The 18,771-nt window shown below is 36.8% G+C and overlaps 1 protein-coding gene across 4 annotated transcripts in view; it reads right to left on the bottom strand.

Annotated features, from left to right (window-relative positions):
- Positions 1-12,185: 12,185 nt before the first annotated feature.
- LOC131060388 (inositol transporter 1) overlaps positions 12,186-18,771 on the bottom strand; it is a 132,942-nt gene continuing 126,356 nt past the window's right edge. For all 4 annotated transcript variants that reach the window (XM_057993598.2, XM_057993596.2, XM_057993597.2 and 1 more), the window contains 6 exons: positions 14,795-14,865; positions 14,359-14,694; positions 14,098-14,205; positions 13,823-14,011; positions 13,261-13,656; positions 12,186-12,969 (listed from right to left, as the gene is read on the bottom strand). In XM_057993598.2, the coding sequence (XP_057849581.1) occupies positions 12,487-12,969; positions 13,261-13,656; positions 13,823-14,011; positions 14,098-14,205; positions 14,359-14,679 (1,497 nt within the window). In that variant the 5' untranslated portion in view covers positions 14,680-14,694; positions 14,795-14,865 and the 3' untranslated portion in view covers positions 12,186-12,486. The remainder of the gene's footprint in view (positions 12,970-13,260; positions 13,657-13,822; positions 14,012-14,097; positions 14,206-14,358; positions 14,695-14,794; positions 14,866-18,771) is intronic.

Raw genomic sequence — 18,771 nt, forward strand, 5'->3', positions numbered from 1 at the left:
ATTGACTCTCTCTTTTGTCTAGCAGTTTGTCTTCAAAACCTAATTTATCCTCACTGTCTCTTCTTTTGAAAATGGACTGGTAACCATATCAAGTTCTTGTGTCCTTATGTTTGTCTCTTTCATTACTTCATCCTTTCTCTTCTTTGCTAATACTTCCAACAGCTCCGAAGATAACTTGTTATGAAAATCATCAATAGCTTTATTACAAACAATCATATATTTGACCATTGCTTTCTCAATAGTTTCTTATATCTACAAGAGGTGTACTAGGATACAAATCAATAGAGGTTTCCAAATATTTATATTCACATATTGCATTTATTAAACTATCTAGATGCAAAGGCTGATAATTTGGATCATCCTCAATACTTTGCTCCATCTTCCCCTTGGGCTTCTTCTTGAATTCTTTTCTTTTCTTTGAGGGGAACACTCCTAGAGTGACCATTGATCTCTTCCTTTTGATTGGAGACATAGTCTCCTCTTCTTTTTATTCTTCTTCTACTTGTTCAACCTTAATCCCTTTTGATCTTGTCTGGATATAGAACTACTCTTTCTACACATCTTCTTTCGAGTTACTACTGTCAACTTCCTCTACCTTAGGCTCTGGATCATCATTCTTTGTTGTAGAATTCTCTTTGCTCCTCTATGCCTTTTTCTCACTTGTAACTGACTTAATTGAGGTTCCAGAGGAACCTATCTTTACACAAGGAGAGGCAGACACAAACCTAGTCCTCCTTTGTACCTAACTAGCTGACTCCACAACATGAGACACATCAAACACTTCTTCTACTAGAGGTAGTTCAATGTCTTTGAACTACCATTGACCCATAATATTTTGCAAAGCTGAATGATGAATATGTGGAACTCTTGTAGGGGTCCATCTTTGTGGGAATGAATGAGATTCTAACACACTTTAGTGGTAAATTATATGTTGGGCTTGGTATGACTATTTAATTCAATCTCCTTTCAAAATAGATAATGACTGTGGATTATGGTGCTACATGTACAATCTAATCAATATTTGTAGATTCATAGGTCAATGACAAAACACATCTTTGACATTCACAAATCTATTGAATCTATTGATCTTGGGATTAAATGGCTATTGACTAGTGATTATTGTTCACACTTAATGGGCAAAAGAGAGACACTTGAAGGAATGGATTATATACATGTGGCTAGATCCTATAAATTTCTATAGATCATTAGATTGTTACAATGCACACTTTTCCTATCTACAAATATCTCACAACCATTTATATTTAAATGCAATCAGTCTAGATTATTGATCAAGATTGAATTTCAAACTAGTTATTAGATAGGATAAAGTTTGAATTTTCAACAAAGGTTGAACAGTAATCATGCAAATTAATAGAGGGTCAAGGCATTGATTATCCAATCATGAGAACATTTTGTGCAAACTTGGGTAATGTTGTAAAAGGTTTCATGCAAACATTCAAAGGAGCATGAACGTTTAGAAATGTTGAGTTGCTCAATTAAGGAAATTGAATGTTGAGTTATGGGAATATGTCCCTGATGAGTATTTTGGAGTACTTTTGTGTTTTACATATCTCTAACATGTTTAAATTTATACAAAATGCTAAGTATGAGGTCACCTCATACTCTGAGCTCATTCTTTCAAGGCATTGGTGGCCCAAATCACAAAATACCTGATCACCAAATGGAATGTGCGAGATTACTCAAACCACAATTAAAAAAACTTAAACTTGACAAACCCAAAATTTTCAAAAAAAAACTTGGTACTAAAAACAAGTCAGAAAATTTTCAAACATTAAAAAACATAAATTTTCAAAATATCTTCAAATGTGACTAATAATTTCACTAAACCTAATCAATTTTGAGTCTAAAATTCTAAATCACCTGTAAACAAATGTTCAACTCTCAAATATGTTGAAAAGGTTGAATGTTCAAAAATTACTATGTGAAAAATGACGAATTCAACTAATAGTTATTAGCAAACAAAGATGTTTTTACACTAGTTGAATTTTGCTGAGACTTGGAAGTTATTGGCAAGTTTTGGCTATTATTCATTAGGCATGTACCATTCACAACTAATCACCCAAGTATTTAAACTATGAATCAAATAATATACATCTTAATAGATCACATGAATGACACCTATTACACATATACTTATCAATATCCTAAAAACAAAACATCTAGACATTTGCACATCTCAACTGCACAAAAATACAAGGTATTTTCCATTTTGACATAGCTTTACATTTTGGCCCCTTTTTCCTTCAGGGCTATGTACTTATAATGTCTCCTTTTTGAAATGGAATTTAATAATAAATAATAATTTTTTGAAATAAAAATAAAATTTAATGAATGGTCAAAAGGCATGAAATGAAGAGATGTGACTCCCTCAAACATAAGATATAAATGGGAGATCATTTTATTGGAAATTATCCATCCATCAACTAATAATCAATAAAAGAAGAAAGCAATCAATCAATTTGAAAATAAATAATTATTTTCAAAAGACGGCAATTAAAAATGAATAGTTGTGACTCAGTAGAAATCTTGAAAGGTTATGACTCCCTCAAAAATAAGATATAAAAGGAGACCATTTTCTTAGGAGGAGATAAAAAGAAAGAAAGGATGAAACAATTGAACATATGAATCAAGGAAGGATTAATAGAAAGGAATGGGAAGAAAATAAGTTACTATTTCAAACTGCAAAAATTATGGAAGGTTGTACTCTCACAAAGGGTGGTAATTGTGAGAGGTTGTGACTTTTGCAGAAATGATGAAGAGGTGTGACTTCTCCCTCACATTGGAAGATATAAAGGGAAGATTTCAATTGAGGAGGACATTCAGGAGAGATCAATTTGGAAAATAATTAATTATTCTCAAAAGGTGGCAATGGAGGATGGTGACTCAATTCTTAAGAAAGGTGGTGACCCTTTCACCAAAAATGTATTCAGAAGAAATTGTACCAAGCATTCAAGGATCACTTATTAATCATCACTCACAAATACATCAAATCAGCATTCTTTCAAACATCACTCATGAATCCATCAAAATCAATCATCAATTATCAAATCAAGCAAACAATCAATCAACAAATCATCATCATAAATTATCAATTTATTCAATCAATCAAACATACAAATAGTCATCATTCCAACATCAACTATTCAAGCATAAACTATTGAACTTCATTCAAACATTAACTTGTCAATCCAACAAGAAATATCTATCAGCATTAATCAAGCAAATTCATCAAACAATCAATTTGAATTGGAGGAAGTGTCTTGTAGGAGTCAGAAGGATATAATCCTTTCATTCTTTGGGGCTAGGAGTTGGAAGGATGAAAACCCTTTCATTCTCTGGGGCTAGGAGTTGGAAGGTACAAGGACTCTTTCATGCTTCAGGCAAGTTGTTGATTCATTTCGAGGATTGTGTTTTGATTTGTTTGTTTTTTCTCAATAAAGGCAAAGCCAAGTCCATTTATTGATTTTAGCTAATTACAAAATAAACATAGATGAATGATGAAGGATCAAAAAACTTGTTGTATGCTACTGAAACCATTCTCAGCACTTCCGAGATAAAAGTTTCAAGGCAAACAGTAAACCCTATGCATCATCATCTATCATTCCAAAAAACTATCAAGTTTATGACATCGAAGATCATATAAACTATAAAAGTTTAAGTAGCAAATTCTCAACTGCCAGATTAATGGAGATTTTTACCATAATTATTTAGCCAAAAAATTAACTAATACCAGTGTCCAGCTATAAGCATCGAAATGTCTTAAAAAGCAAAACCAGAATTAAAAAAAACCTAGCTTTCAATTTCATCCAAGGGCACGGTTGGAGAAGTCGAAGTTCTACCTATACCTCAACCTCTACTCGGAGGTCAACCTCGGTCGCGACCCACGGCTCACCCTTCTGGCACTACCTTGTCTACCCTGTTCGGCCTGGGGTTCCTCTTCTTCGGCTTTAGGAGGTAAGATTTTGTTTAATCTTGCAAATAGAGTGAGTTCTTCCTCTCTACCCAGGTCTTCTAGATTTTCCCCCATGAACCGCCATTTGAGGTATCTGAGCCCTACTCTAGCAAATTCCCTATGTTTTTTCAGGTACTTACCTTTCAGGTCTAGCAAGAAGGGGTAATACTTTATTAGCTCCCCATGAACATTGAACAGAATTCTTTCGCTTGGCCGAGGGGCTCCAGATTCATGAAGCGCCTTATTAAGAATTTCTTGGAATTCTTGCAGGATTTCTTTTGGGAATAGCTTCTTAGTAAGGCTCCATACGACTTGTTTGGCAAGTTTTAAGTCCATCAAGGAAGCGACGAACTTGGATGATATGCTTGTGTTATCTCGAGGATACTCCTCCCTATTCAAATGCATGCTACCCGATATCATTTTAACCGCCAAGATGACCAAAGGCTCTATGTGGAGTAGGAGTCGCTTTAGTCTCAAGTCTGTTATTCTTCTAAACGATACTTGGCGCGTCGAGGCCGAGAGAGAAATAGGAGTGTCCGCTCCAAAGCAAGAAGTAGGCTTTGGATAAATACTCATAATAAACCCATACGGTTCCTCACCAGACATGAATGGCAATTGCAAAGGTTTTGGGCAGGAGAAGGATTGGAATAGATTAATCTTTGGAATGATTTTTGGCAGGTTAAGAAATGATAACGGCTTGCAGTATACGCTAAGTAGAGCCTAGCGGGCACTCTCTTTAATGCCTAATTATGAGGAGTTGATTTGCATTAAATTCACCTGCAAAGGTGGTAGAGTATATTTGTCCCAGATATGCCAAATCTCCCTGGCTCAGATAAGATGATTGTCATGCCGACAACGCATTCCTTGAATTGAAATGATGGCTCTCGCCAACTAGATTTTGAGAAGCGGAAAAAGAAAGGCTTGATTTGAGAGTGCTTTAGGATGACGTCACTGGGACCAGGCCCGATGTTTTGCCGAAATCAGGTGTAGATTTGAATTCAAAAGAGAGTCAATTTCCCAGCTTGAGCACCTAAGATGGACCTTAGCTTTAACTAAGGAAGAGAGCCTTTACTGGATTTACTCACTTATATTGAATCCCTCCCTTGCACTCAACAAACCCAAGGGGCACATTCCTGTTGTTTTGACCTGTTCTACTTGTCCAAGCTACTGGGCTCCCCAATCCCACCAATGAATAAAGGTGCCCTGGGCTGCTGATTTAGAGAGGGCATCTGTCACTGACTTTGCTTCTCTGAAGACATGTTTTGCTTCATAATGCTCTAATTTTGCTAGATTTTCTGTTATATTGTCTAAAATTGCCCGTAGCCACCAATTTGGGGTTTTTTTCCTCTTGATTGCATTGATTGCTATCTCTGAGTCTCCCTCCACTATGATGTTTCTTAAACCATGCTTAATGCAATCCATCAGTCCTAGTTGTAAGGCTTTGAATTCTACTATATTGTTAGTGTCTGGTGGAATCGTCTTTGCCATTTTCCCTATGATTGATCCTGAGTGATCTCTGATTACATATCCTATGCCTGAGGACCCTGGGTTGCCTTTAGAGGCACCATCAAATTTAATTTTAGCCAGCCGAGCTTTGGAGGGGTCCAAGTAGCTTCCTTTCTAGAGTTGGTTTTTTGCCCAAAAGAGGGAGGAATCCTAATTCCCTACCAATTTTTTCTTATGCTTTCATCCCAAGAAGAGAAAATTTTGGGCGGTTCCAATGAGAAAGCTATTTTGTAGTTTACTGTTTCCACAATTATCGTTTCAATTGAATTTATGATTGATTCAAGCCTTCTGGCTTTGTCTTCAAATAGTCTGTGATTCCTTTCTTTCCAAATTTCCCAGACTAGGCATGATGGGGACATTTCCATAATTTGGCTCAAAGTGCTTTCCTTCATTGGGAGAGGCCAATATTGAAAAAGGGAATTAATGTCATTCAGCAGAGCTGTGATCCACCCCAGTTTAGCACAGAGCCAACACCAACATTTAAAAGCAAAGGGGCAATTCAAGAGGAGGTGATCCATTGTCTCTACCTGTGCTTTACACATAATGCACCTAGATGGTCCTTCATACGCCATTTTGGTGAACTTTTCTGCGGTTAAGATTTTTTTTTGAAAGGCTAGCCATGCAAAAATCCCTGCTTTTGGAATGATCTTACTACTCCAAAACAACTTAATTGGTATGTCTTGCTTTTCTTGAATTGAATTACTGACTAGAACTCTGTAGCCATCTTTAGAATTATACTGCCTTGTTTTGGAGGATGCCCAAATCAGGGTGTCTTTTCCTCTTCTAGGATTGATGTTTCTTGCTTTTAGCTGGTCTAAAAGTTGTTCTAGATCTTCCCCTGGGATTGGCAATCCTACCATTGGTTTCCACCTCCAACTTTGAATATTCGAAGTGGTATCCTCTACCATGTAGTCTCTAACTCGAACACCCCAATGTTGTTTGAACCAGTGCTTTGTTATTGGAATGTTGAGGGAGTTTGCAACAGAGGGATAACCTCCTCAAGAGTCATCCCAGAAAAGGCTAGATGAACCATCATGAATATCCCAAGAGATTGATTCTAAAATCAATTTTCTGCAAGAGATAATAAAGTTCTAAGTTCTAGATCCCTTCAAGTGATTGCTTGTTCTTAGTAGATTAAGAGGATCCTGATCTAGTAAATATTTAGTTGCTAGCATTCTAACCCATATAGTGTTAGGATTTTTTATGAACTTCCAGACTAGTTTAGCCCCTAGGGCTATGTTTTGCAGTTTTAGATCCTTGATACCTAAACCCCCATTGTCTTGGGTTTGATTATTTTATCCCAAGCAATTAGGGAAATTTTGTGCTTTTCCTCAGTGTTTTGCCAAAAGAAATTTCTCATCTTCTTAATTATAAAGGAGTTTGCACTAGTTGTTAGAGATAAGATGGATAATAAGTAAATAGGTAGAGCCAAAACCACTGCTTGAATCATAACTAGCCTTCCAGCCCAAGAGAGCCACTTCCCCTTCTAGGAGTTTGAGTTCTGATCCATTTTTAACTTTAGAGGATCCCAGAATTTGGTATTCCTTAGACCTCGGTCTATTGGGATGCCCAAATGTATACATGGGAGAGATCCTGCTCTGCAATCGAGGATTCTTAGAATCTTAGCCTGTAGGAGATTTGGGGTGGAGAAAAAGAAAACCTTGGTTTTGTCCTTGTTTCTTATTTGGCCTGAGGCCTTTTCGTAAGATTCTAATAGCTGGTTTTGTTGGGTTGCTTCCTTGACTTTTGCTACACCCAAGAGGAGGTAGTCATCTGCAAACTGCTGATGAGTAACTACAAAATTTTTGGTTACTTTAACTCCCTCTAGTAAATTATTAGTTTGTCTTGTTTTGATTGCCCTTCCTAAAGCTTCCCCCATTATGATATAGAGGAAAAGAGATATAGGATCTCTTTGTCTGATGCCCCTAGAGGAAGAAAAGAAATTGTTGGATTTCCATTTATCAGGATTGAAAATTTTGGTGTTGAGATGCATTCATAGACCCAGTTGATCCACTGTTTGGCAAAGCCAAAGGCTTGCATGATTTTGCAAAGGAAACACCAATCTACATTATCATAAGCTTTTGATATGTCTAATTTAATTATCATACCTGGTCTGTTCGTGCTTTGAAGAGTGTGGATTGCTTCTTGTGCTACAATAACCCCATCAAGAATTGAGCGGCTTGGGACAAAACCTGTCTGTTCTTTTGATATAATGCTATCCATGAGAGGCTTCATTCTGTTTGTCATGACTTTTGAAAGGATTTTGTAAATTGTGTTGCATATAGAGATGGGTCTAAAATCTCCTAGATTTGTTGCTTTCTCCTTCTTTGGTATGAGCGCAATAAACATATTATTGATTTCTTTAAGAATTTTTCATGATCTTCTTGAGCATTCTAAAGCTTCTGTAAGCTCCTTACCCAATATATGACAGCGCTTCTTGAAAAAATCTGCAGGGAAGCCATCCGGGCCAGGAGCCTTTCCAGAGGGAAGCTAGTTTAGGGCTTGAAATACTTCCTCCAGATTGATTTTCTCATTTAGTTTATGATTCTGCTCATCGGATATAATCTTAGGGATCACTTCCAGAAACTTTTTTGTTCAGACAATTGAGAGCCTTTAGTGTTATTTAAGAGGTTGAAGTAATAAGTGGTGATCTCTTTCTTTATCTCATCGGGGTCCTCTGAGATTTGATTTTGCTTTGTCTCCAGTTTTGAGATCCAATTCTTGTTCCTTCTAAGCTTTGTAACATTATGGAAAAACTTGGTGTTTTTATCCCCCATTCTGAGCCAATTCTCTTTAGACTTTTGTTTCCAAAAGATTTCTTCTTTTGAAAGGATAGCCTCATACTCCAAAAGGAGGTTCTTTTCTTGATGAAAGGATTCTTGATCCATTCCCACCAAGATGATCTTGTCATTTAGAGCTGCCAATCTCTCTTCTAATGATTTTTTAGTTGAAAAACTGTTTTTAAAATGCTGAGAATTCCATTGTAGCAATTTATGCTTTACTAATTTTAACTTTGAAATAAAGCAAAAGAGTTTTGATCCTTCAAATAATTCTTCCTTCCACCAATTTTCAATCAAAGTTAGAAAATTTGGATCTTTCATCCACATATTCTCGAACCTAAATGGAGATCTGGAAGTTTCTTGGTTACCTTGAAGTGTAAGCAGAATGGGATAGTGATCTGAACCTGAGCAAGGGAGGACATCGCAGGTGAAAGTAAAGGGAAAGGATCTAAAGTCACCCTGCCACAAGAATCTATCTATTGTTTATGCAATATTGCTAAAGCCTTTCCTTCTGTTTATCCATGTGAAGGAGTCCCCTGAGTCTATTTCTAATAATCCATTCCTTTCAATCCAATCATTGAAATCCTATTGGGATCCACCTAAGCGGGTTATTCCTCCCCTTTTGTCTGAAGCATTCCTAATGGCATTGAAGTCTCCTCCTATGATGAGTTGTTCCTCGACCAATAGAGATATGACTCCATCTAAGGAAAGCCATAAGAGTCGCTTTTTGAGTAGGGACACTAGACCATAGGTGTTTATAACAAAAAAGGAAGAGTTTGACTGAAGGTGAGTAATTTTGGCTAGAAGCCACTTTCTGCTAGAAGCGATGCCCTCAACTTTGACTTGGGAAGACTTCCAGATTATCATTAAGCCTCCAGAGGCCCCTTCTGAGGCCACTGTCAATTGCAGAGATGCCTGAAACAAGGGACTAATTCTGCTACCAAATAAGACTGCTTGCTTACACTCCAACTTAGTTTCTTGCAGGAGGATGATGTATGCGCTAACCAAAAGAATCATTCTTTTGATCACCCTCTGTTTGTTAGGGGCATTGAGTCCCCTAACATTCCATGATAGGATTTTCATTATTGTTCAGGAAGGGGGTATCCCTTCCCTACTTTCCAAAGGTCTGGTAGTTTTAATTGGTTCTCCATAGCCCCATTCTAGGCTCTAGCTTCAATGAGGGATTTGCGACCCTTTTTAGGAGGGGAAGATCCAAAGTCTGGTTTCTCCAAACCCTCTTGATACTGTTGCAGCCCTAGTTTCCTTTTCTCCTTAATCTGAGAATACAATACTGCTAGAGGTGTATCTAAGACAGAGTCCAAGTCTTCATCCTCTATCATGAATTCCTAAAAAAATTCTGGGCTTTCATATCCATAGACAAATTCAGACCTTGGGGCATTAATGGCGGTTACAACAGAAGTGGATAAGGAATTTCTGCCGATAGATTAAAATGTTGCTTTGTTGGAAAAAGTTTTGGAGAAGGGGAGATCTCTCCTTCAAATAAGTGTGGCTCATCTTCCTCCTCCAGATCGGCTTTAAGGTCCTTTTCAATAACATCCTCTTCCTGTAACATTTTAGCAAGATGCATAGGTTTACCTTTGCTAGATTTTATTAGCGATTGAGCTCCCCTTGGTCTTTTTTTTCTTAGTTTATTCTTCCTTTTGGAAACCTTAACTCTGCTCAGAGAGGGAGTTTTCTTTTGACCAAACAAACTCCTAACAGTCTTTTGTGGTTGGATATTGACAATCAGAGATAAAATGAGAGGAGGACAACTTAAAGGAGATAGCTGAGAAGACTAAGATCCCTGACCTGGAGTAGATTGAATCAACTTACCTGACTTCTCTCTTGGAAGCCGATTTTTTCTAGGAGTGTGAAGGAGATGTGAGACTATAGGAGCAGGAGATACTGGTCGAGGAGCTAAGACTCTATCTTGAGACTGTAGAGTAGCATCCTTGCTTGCCGGGGCAACATCTGATACAAGTGGGTCTGATAGGTTTTCCATTCCCTTGACCCCCCTCTGAAGATCTAGACCAACAAATCTTGGCTCTATAGGCAGTTGTGTTGGGTTCAGAGCTCCCATAGAAGCTGCCAATGAGCAGTTTTTAACTATTTGATTTCGTAGGATACATTTGTCAGGGATTTCCTTTCCCAATCTCGGCACTTTCTGTTTCCATCTACCCATTTCTGAAATGATTTCTATTTCACTATAAAAGCCTTGTTTAAAGTTAATCTCAACATATATGTTAGCTACATCCCCTTTGAGGCCATTCAGGAAATCCGCCTCAATCCCCACCAAGGATCCTAATGCATCACCGATCTTCAACAAAGCCTCCGAGCACCAAAACTCAGATGGGAGACCCACTAATGAAAGCCACACTGGAGTTTTCTCAAATCTATGATTCATCGGATCAAAGCCTAGTTTCCAGTCTAGAAAGTGAAAGGTCGAGCCTTGAAAAAACAACGAGCTGTCGTTTATGATTGCATTCTTCAGTGTTGAGTCCACACATTCTAGGAAGAAAAAATCATTTTGTAGTTGTCTGGTTGAGATCAAACCTGGAAAGGAGGAAGTCCACCAGGCGATTATTTCTTTTCTATTCCCACCACTACCACACCATTGCGCAAAGAAAGCATTTTCTTTGAATCGAGCAATCATAGGATTCAAAGAGTCTGAAGGTAGAACAAACAGTTTGCTTCCCATGGACTTCTTGGTCCATTTTTGTACCTTGTGATCAAAGATAGGTATTTGCCATGAGGGGAAAGGTTTTTTGAAACTCGAGACCCTCTGACCCCTGAAGGGTAGTGTGGATGAGGCTAGAGGGCAAGCTTGCAAGTTTTGATGCTGAGACTATTGGTGATATGACGAGGCTTGCTTGGGTGGAGCAAATCTTTGCTCCCTATATGAGATAGGGATACTATTTGGGCCTGTTGCTACTTTCCTAACCCAAGATTCTAAGCTTTGGTGCTTAGAAGCATCATTAAACATGCATTTATGTTTACAAGCTTGTTGAGAAGCGGAAAACCGACGAGGAGAGGCTGAACTTTCTTGTGGAAGGCGACCCTGAAGACCCGACCAAAAATGACTTTGAATGTTCTGGTTCTTATGGAATCCTTGTACTCTGTGATTCTTCTGATAGCTCGAGGATTTCTGGAAACCCGCCCGATTGTTCTGACTCCTAAGGGGGCCCTGATTGAAGTATTGATTTTGGAATCGCACTGATTTTTGAAAGCTCTAATTTCCCTAGGTTCTCTGAGATCTTAAGGAATAATCCTGAGGTCTTGAGGAGTAACCTTGAAGAGCCCATTTGCTCTGCATCTTTTGGTTTGAAAATGCATCTGGCCTCACCCTCTCCATTTATAAATAATCACATTCAAATATTTTTTGGGCAGTGCTAGGCTATGTCGCAATTGCTAGGGCACACTGTTAGCTGCTTCATCCCCACAAAGTGTTATAGTGCTATGTGGATAAGCCCACTAGCATGCCCGCAACCTCATGACCTTGCACACGTAACCCACAGTCCCTATGAGTTGAACCAACATCGAAAGAATGGGGCTGCAAACACAGCACAATCTTCTCCTTATTTTTAGAAATTTTTATCGATCTATATTTTATTACTTCCTCTTTCCCAGCATTTGTTGTGGAAAAAGCTTGCCTAAGGATTATACCCAGCTACATGCCTGATCCATTGTGTTTTGATTTGTTGATCTGATTATTATCTTGAATTTTTTATGTTTGATAATTGTTTTAGGTCCCAAAAAGGGACATTACAGTACTACATTATATTTTTGCTCTACTTTGGTGATGCTCTCATTTCTTCCAAGTTTTGTATACAATATGAACCAAAAAAATAAAATTAAATACTTTCTGGTATCAAATTTTGAAAAAAAAAAAAATCTGCCTTGTGAATCAAACCAAAATATTACACATCTGAAAGAAAAGAATTACTAAATTAAATTATCTTTGCAATTGCACCGTGATATCTAACAATGCCCAATTCAGAACCCCAACCCAGAGAATTTTAAATATTAAAGCAAAATGAAAATGTCAACGTTACATCCAAGTGGAAAACAAGGAGAGTCTAAACCAAATCCCTTCCAACAGATTTGACGTGCCATATTAAGGTAGTTTCTGCCAAGGACATCAAAAAACAATTGACAACAGAACACAGCTATTTCACGATGTCTGATCTCTCAAAAACACCTAAACCCAGAGCTGCAAGGTCATGACTTCTAATCTCTTTCAAGAAGTGTTTGTCGAAAGGGACTGATTTTCTTTATTCTACACCTTTTTGCTCTCTCTTGCCATAATTTTTCAAATTCCTCAAAGCTCAGGTTTTTTGTCTCAGGAACTAACGCTAGCACATAAAAGAATGCAACAGCTGTGATAGCAGCAAATATCAAGAAAGTTTTTGAAGTACCCACAGCATTTATCAAGGAGAGGAAGGTCTGTGCAACAATCAAGTTACATATCCAATTTGTAGTTGCAGCAATACCTCCGCATGTACCTCTATATTTCTCAGGATAAATTTCTGAATTGACTGCCCAAGGAACCATTCCCATACCAGGGGAAAAGAAAGCTATATACAAAACCAATCCAAGAATAGCAAGCCATCCATAACTGCTTGGACATGCATCAGTGAACCAATGATGAGAGCTCTGAAGACAGTAACCCTTAGCAGTAGTGTTTGCAACAAAGCAACTTCCGGGAAGCATCTGAAACAAATCAGATCCAAATCAAAAGGTAGTTGATCATGGATGCTAAGATAATGTAAAAAATCTAGGATTGATATGTGAAATTCTAGTAAAACTTTTGATTATCCATTTGATAAGTAGAAATGTTATAGTTCTGAAAGAAATAGCACCGAGCTTACTTCCAATCAATAAAGACAGAAATTGATTAGAAGCATGGAAATGTCCCTCTGCCGATGTGTATTTAGAAGAACATATATCCACAGTAATGGCCCTTAGCATTAGAATGACGGACATGAATTGTTTAGTTCTTACCTGATTTCCAGATGCAGTGCAAAAGCCACATGCAGCATCTAAGCAACCCTTACAGTTCCAAAGAGGGTGGCTCAAGTCAAGGAGTGCTGGACAGGCATAATCTGATCTCCGCAGAGACCCATGTATGTCAACAGCAGGAACATCAATCGAAGTCAAGTAAAATGCACCTGACAGGATACCCAATGATATAAAGACACCAATCAAACTTGTCAATGCTAGAAATCTTCTTCCACATTTATCCACGAGATATATACCAAGAACTGTACCAATTGCATTCATTCCAGAAACCAGCAAGGATAGCAACAGGGCAGTTTTATTTGACGAAAAACCAGCCAGCTCTACAATAGTGGGGCTATAATACATAACAGTATTAATGCCACATAACTGTTGAAATGCCTGCATAGCATTCAAGACAAGTTTAGAAGTCAATATTTTTGAAAGAATGCATGTCAAGTTACAAATCATGCTCAAACTTACACATGAATCATCTACTCCAGAAAGAAAAATCGATTATATATGAAATTTGGATAAGAGATTAGATGCATTTTTCTTTTTCCTATACCTGAAGACCAACTCCAGCAAGCAAAGCAAGTCTTACTTCCTTTGTTTTAAACAGGTCAAAAAATCCTATTTTTGACTGACTTCGCTGAAGCTCTTCACTAACAGCAGCAGAAAGGTGCTCGATCTCACTCCTCAAACTGTCTGGATCATAGATTTTTTCAAGAACTGCTACAGCTTCAACTTGCTTGTTCTACATTCACGATATGTATATATAGATATAAGCTACAAATAGATATATTAAATATTTTTACTTGCCCCCAAGAAAAATGGAAATACCTTCATATAAAGCCATCGTGGAGACTCTGGCAAAAAATACATAAGTGTAAACTGGAAGATGGCAGGTAACCCTGCTACACCAAGCATCCAACGCCAAGTCCCTGGAACCTACAAAGTGAAATTTATGGCCAAGCCCCTGGAACCTACCAAATACTCTTACGACTACATTTTTCATGTAAATGTAGATAGAGTTAATTTGAAGTTTACAAAAGAAGTAGCATAGAAAGGAGAGGATTCCGTTATTAAAGATGATCTGCTCACCTCGGTAAATGCTAAATTCACAAGATAGGACAGAAACTGGCCTGCAGTTATCATCAGCACATTTATACCCACTAAACCTCCTCTTATGTCAGATGGTGAAGCTTCTGCAATATAAATAGGAGCAGTGATTGATGCCAGGCCAACACCCAATCCTATCAAAAGCCTACCAATAATAAGAACATATGGATCTGGTGCAGCTGCCATACAGACTGCTCCAATTGTGAAAATAATATCGGCTAAAAGAGTTGTTTTCCTTCGTCCATAAGCATCATTAAGCCATCCACCTATTGCAGCTCCAACTATAGCCCCAGCCACTGCCATGCTGACAATAGTTTCCTGCAAAACTAAGGATTTTTATTAGCTGCAAAAAGGTTCCTTATATTGAAACTAATAGGTTTGGAAGGAATCCTAATAAAAAGCACCAGAATTATCAAACCTGCAGAAATGTACTCTCGGCCACCTCTTTAAAATCATCACGAATGTATAGAAGTGCTCCTGATATGACTCCTGCATAGCCAGATTCTATCATTTGCCAACTGCCCCTTTGTAAGCATTTGCACATGCAATTGCATGTAAAAAAACATGGGAGCAACAGGTGAAATTAATGTTACATGTGGTAAATTGAGATGTGAACACTAAAGCATAAGTCTAAAAACAAAAAGAGATCAAACAGTAGCACAGTTTCATGAAAATACAGTGATCAATGATGCTCGTATCCAAAAGTTCGGTCCAACATTCAAAATTGATGACACTAACTGTAGAAACAGCAATTAACAAGAGTTTTGTCTCCTTATATATGCTTTTGGGTTCACTGGGGTACTGCACTTAGCAGCTATTACCATGCATATGATCAACAATCAATTTTTAATTTGGCTAAAAATATTCTTCTATCCTTCAAACCACAACTATGAGAGAAATTATGTGTAAAACCAATTACTGTTGGATTACTTTCCTTATACTTATTTTGCCATATTTAAACTAATTTGGTAGTCTTGTAAGGTGAATTTGTTAAGTAAGCTTCTCTATCATATTGACTCCTTAATACTTATAAGAATCAGATGTTGGATCTTCCTCATTGAGTATGCTTGCCAAGGTACAACAATCTCAATTCCTTTTGCTATTTGTTAGTTATTATTGCTCTAAAAATAGAATTATCATGATTACGAAAGGGGTCTGATTCACAGGTGGTTCTTCTCATAGCAGCAAAAATCATTGGCAAAAAACTTGGCAAACCAAAAATATAAGAATTTTTGAAAAATCAGGAAAAAACCAGATTTAGAAAAAACATAAAAAATTGAAGGGAAAAAAAAAACTACTTTTCTTTGAAATTTAAGGGTATTTCCATAGCATTGAGATATTGAGCAAATAAAATAGAAGAATTTAACCCATGAATTGTAAAAAATAGAATTTTTTTGTTTATATGTAGCCAATTACATTGCATTGCACAAAGAATACTTCATAGTGCATAACAATAACTAGATGGTTACAGTTAGACAAAATTTCAATTACAATATAGTTTGTACAAAGTCAATCTATAAATAAGTACAAAGTTCCAAAAAATCAAATGTAGCCAATGAATCTTGCTACTACAAATAGAGCTATGCTAGAGGGTTGTAGGTCATGATGATGAGGCTCCTAGTTCAAAGCCTCTCTCCTAAGTTGTTCAACCTCATGACTATCCATGGCTCAAGAAAGTCATGAAAAAGACAATTTTCCTTTGCTAAGGAGACATCATAAATTACAAAACGGGAATTACTTGGTTCATATTTGTGTTTTCATAGTACTTGCAATTTCTAGAACAATGTGAAAGAGAACTATATTTTAAGAGTGTGAAAGGGAAATATATGACAAAGGAAGAAATTGCAAAGTTTAACTTAATAGGTTTTGAACCAAATAGCTCAAGATAGAGGAATAGAAAATTCTTTAGAAATAGGATCTTACATCTCAAAAGACCATAAATGTATTGAAATGCTCTCTTTGATAACTATGTTAGCAGATCTTTTAAATAGTAAAAGAAATGTTTAGTATTTTTCCATTAGATAATAAAGACCTGCTAGTACAAAAGAAGAGAGCGACTATTTGAGCCACAATTTTAGCCATTATTGTTCAAGAAATTTTCGTTGATTTTGCATGTAAGTGGATGATGGAGTTAAAAACATTGATGGACTTTGAATTGAGAACTTGAGAGAGGTACAAGTTTCAATGAAAAATCAAAGCAAGACGAACATTTGCTTTTAATGGGACAATTGCTACTTAAACCTATTTGGATTGTTAAAGAAAAAATAGATGAGGTCTACTTCAGGAGGGCTTAAGATAAGCCCACAAGACTAGGGCATGACTTCTCTCAAGGCATGTATTAGTTTACCTATTTAACATGCATGGATTGCTACGTTTAATATGCCTAAAGCATTCATATACTGCTATTGTACTCCTTGTAGTCCCTCTGAACCTCCATGTATATGACGAGCCTAAATGGATGTAGCTCCTAACAAGTGCAAGGAATTCATTTAAGCAGTGACTTTCACCAATTAACAAAGAATTAAGCCTGCAGAATATATAGGAAATTTAAATATAACCAAAACAATCCTTCATTTTGATATACAATATTGCTATAGTTCATTTTTTCCAAGACAATAAGCTGATTTTTATCTTTCTGATAAGAACTATTGTACTTCCGGTTCCACAATGTCTATTTATTGTTATGTATGTACTTCTACTTCCCACTTGATTATACAATTGTCACTATCCTACTCGCTTGTCATTAAAACTTGATGGCCAGTGTCAAATTGAAGCTCCAAATTATCATACATTTTTAGCATCTGAAAGGAAATTTATCCTAACCTAACCTTGATAATCTAAACAACCACCTTGGTATTATTTGTTGACAATTGAAATGTTTTTGAATAGTCAGGATCACAAGAATTCCAAGAAAACAAACATCTTTAGGTTGATATTAAGCCAATAGAGTTTCGTTTCAATTTAGTTTGAATTTCTATAATTACTTTTGGCAAGTTCTCTTTTAAGGATCAGATATTTAATAAAAACAGATAGAAGCCTTACTTCTTATTTATGATATTGTCTACTACTTCCTACTAAATTGTGTCTATGGATTTATATACATGGAAAGCATTACTACAAGGCTAAGACAAATGAATAGTGTGGAATACTGAGAAAAAAACGACACATCTCTTAACCATTCCCTGTTAATGTCCTCCACATAAAACGTAGATGCATACCAAAAACATGTCTCTATTTTAAGTCCTTAACAATTAGAAATATACGTCCATTTATGGTCACCTAACTGCGATTCGCCTCAACAACTTGATGAAATCTAGCAAATATTTGATGGTGATGTACATCCCAGTAGCTAAAGCTCAGTTTTGTGCTAAAAATCAACAAAAAACCCAATTAAATAGTGATTTCGTGCTGTTTGGGTTTTGCAACAGGTTGGTGGGTAGTACATGTTTTATGGATGGTTTTTACACAATGTTTTCATGATTTAAACCCTTAAAAATCATTCAACATATTTGAAAATCATGCATGATTGGATAATGATTTTTTTAAGAAAAAAATCGTTTCGGCTGAGGATTTTTTAGAAATTGCAAAAATCGGGATTTTTTGAGGATTTATGCTTCTATAGTCCTTCCTACTTTCATTATGATCAAGCACTAACCTCAATAATACATTTATTATGTTATTCTCGTACAATCAATCTGGTCTATGTTGTTCCTTCTTCGTATATTATTGCAATTGGTAGTGTAGCAAATAAGCAGTAAACATAACATGGGAAATTGATGAGTGAAATTATGATTGTTAACCACATCCTACTTCATTCTATTGGAGAGATTGATCAAGACAAGTGATATCAGTGAGCCATGCAGAAGGCAGAGCAAGGGTTGATATGAGGAATTTTCAGTCATCGAAGCAATTCCAAGGCACATTTTTAGGCATGTCTGAATTGGAGGGAAATGCATTCTTTAGAAGCTTTTAGGAAGGTGTATTTTTTGGAATCTTGGACTATTCAATTGCAGAAGAGGAGAGGGAAAGATGAACAATTAAATGTAATCATCCATAACCAATCAAACATTATGTTGAGGGAGAAGGAAGTAGTGAAGAGCAACGCTTTTTGGTAAAAATCCAAATACATAACCTTTATCATATCCCCAATTTCCATGGTGATAAAAAATGAGAACTCAACACTCCCAAGCTTGGGGAGATATACAAGTGCATCAATAGCATGCTTGGCAAAATGAGATTGTTGTTCAAAAGAGAGACCTACCTTGCAGTTATATGATCAGCACATTCAACCAATCTTAAGTGGTGGTGGGGGAAACTTGACACTCCTATGCGCACAATTGTATATGAACTAAACACAAAGTGGAGTGCACAAATGGATGGCAGAATTCTCCTTTC

The sequence above is a fragment of the Cryptomeria japonica genome, chromosome 4 (assembly GCF_030272615.1).
Source record: "Cryptomeria japonica chromosome 4, Sugi_1.0, whole genome shotgun sequence".
NCBI classification, from domain to species: Eukaryota; Viridiplantae; Streptophyta; class Pinopsida; order Cupressales; family Cupressaceae; genus Cryptomeria; species Cryptomeria japonica.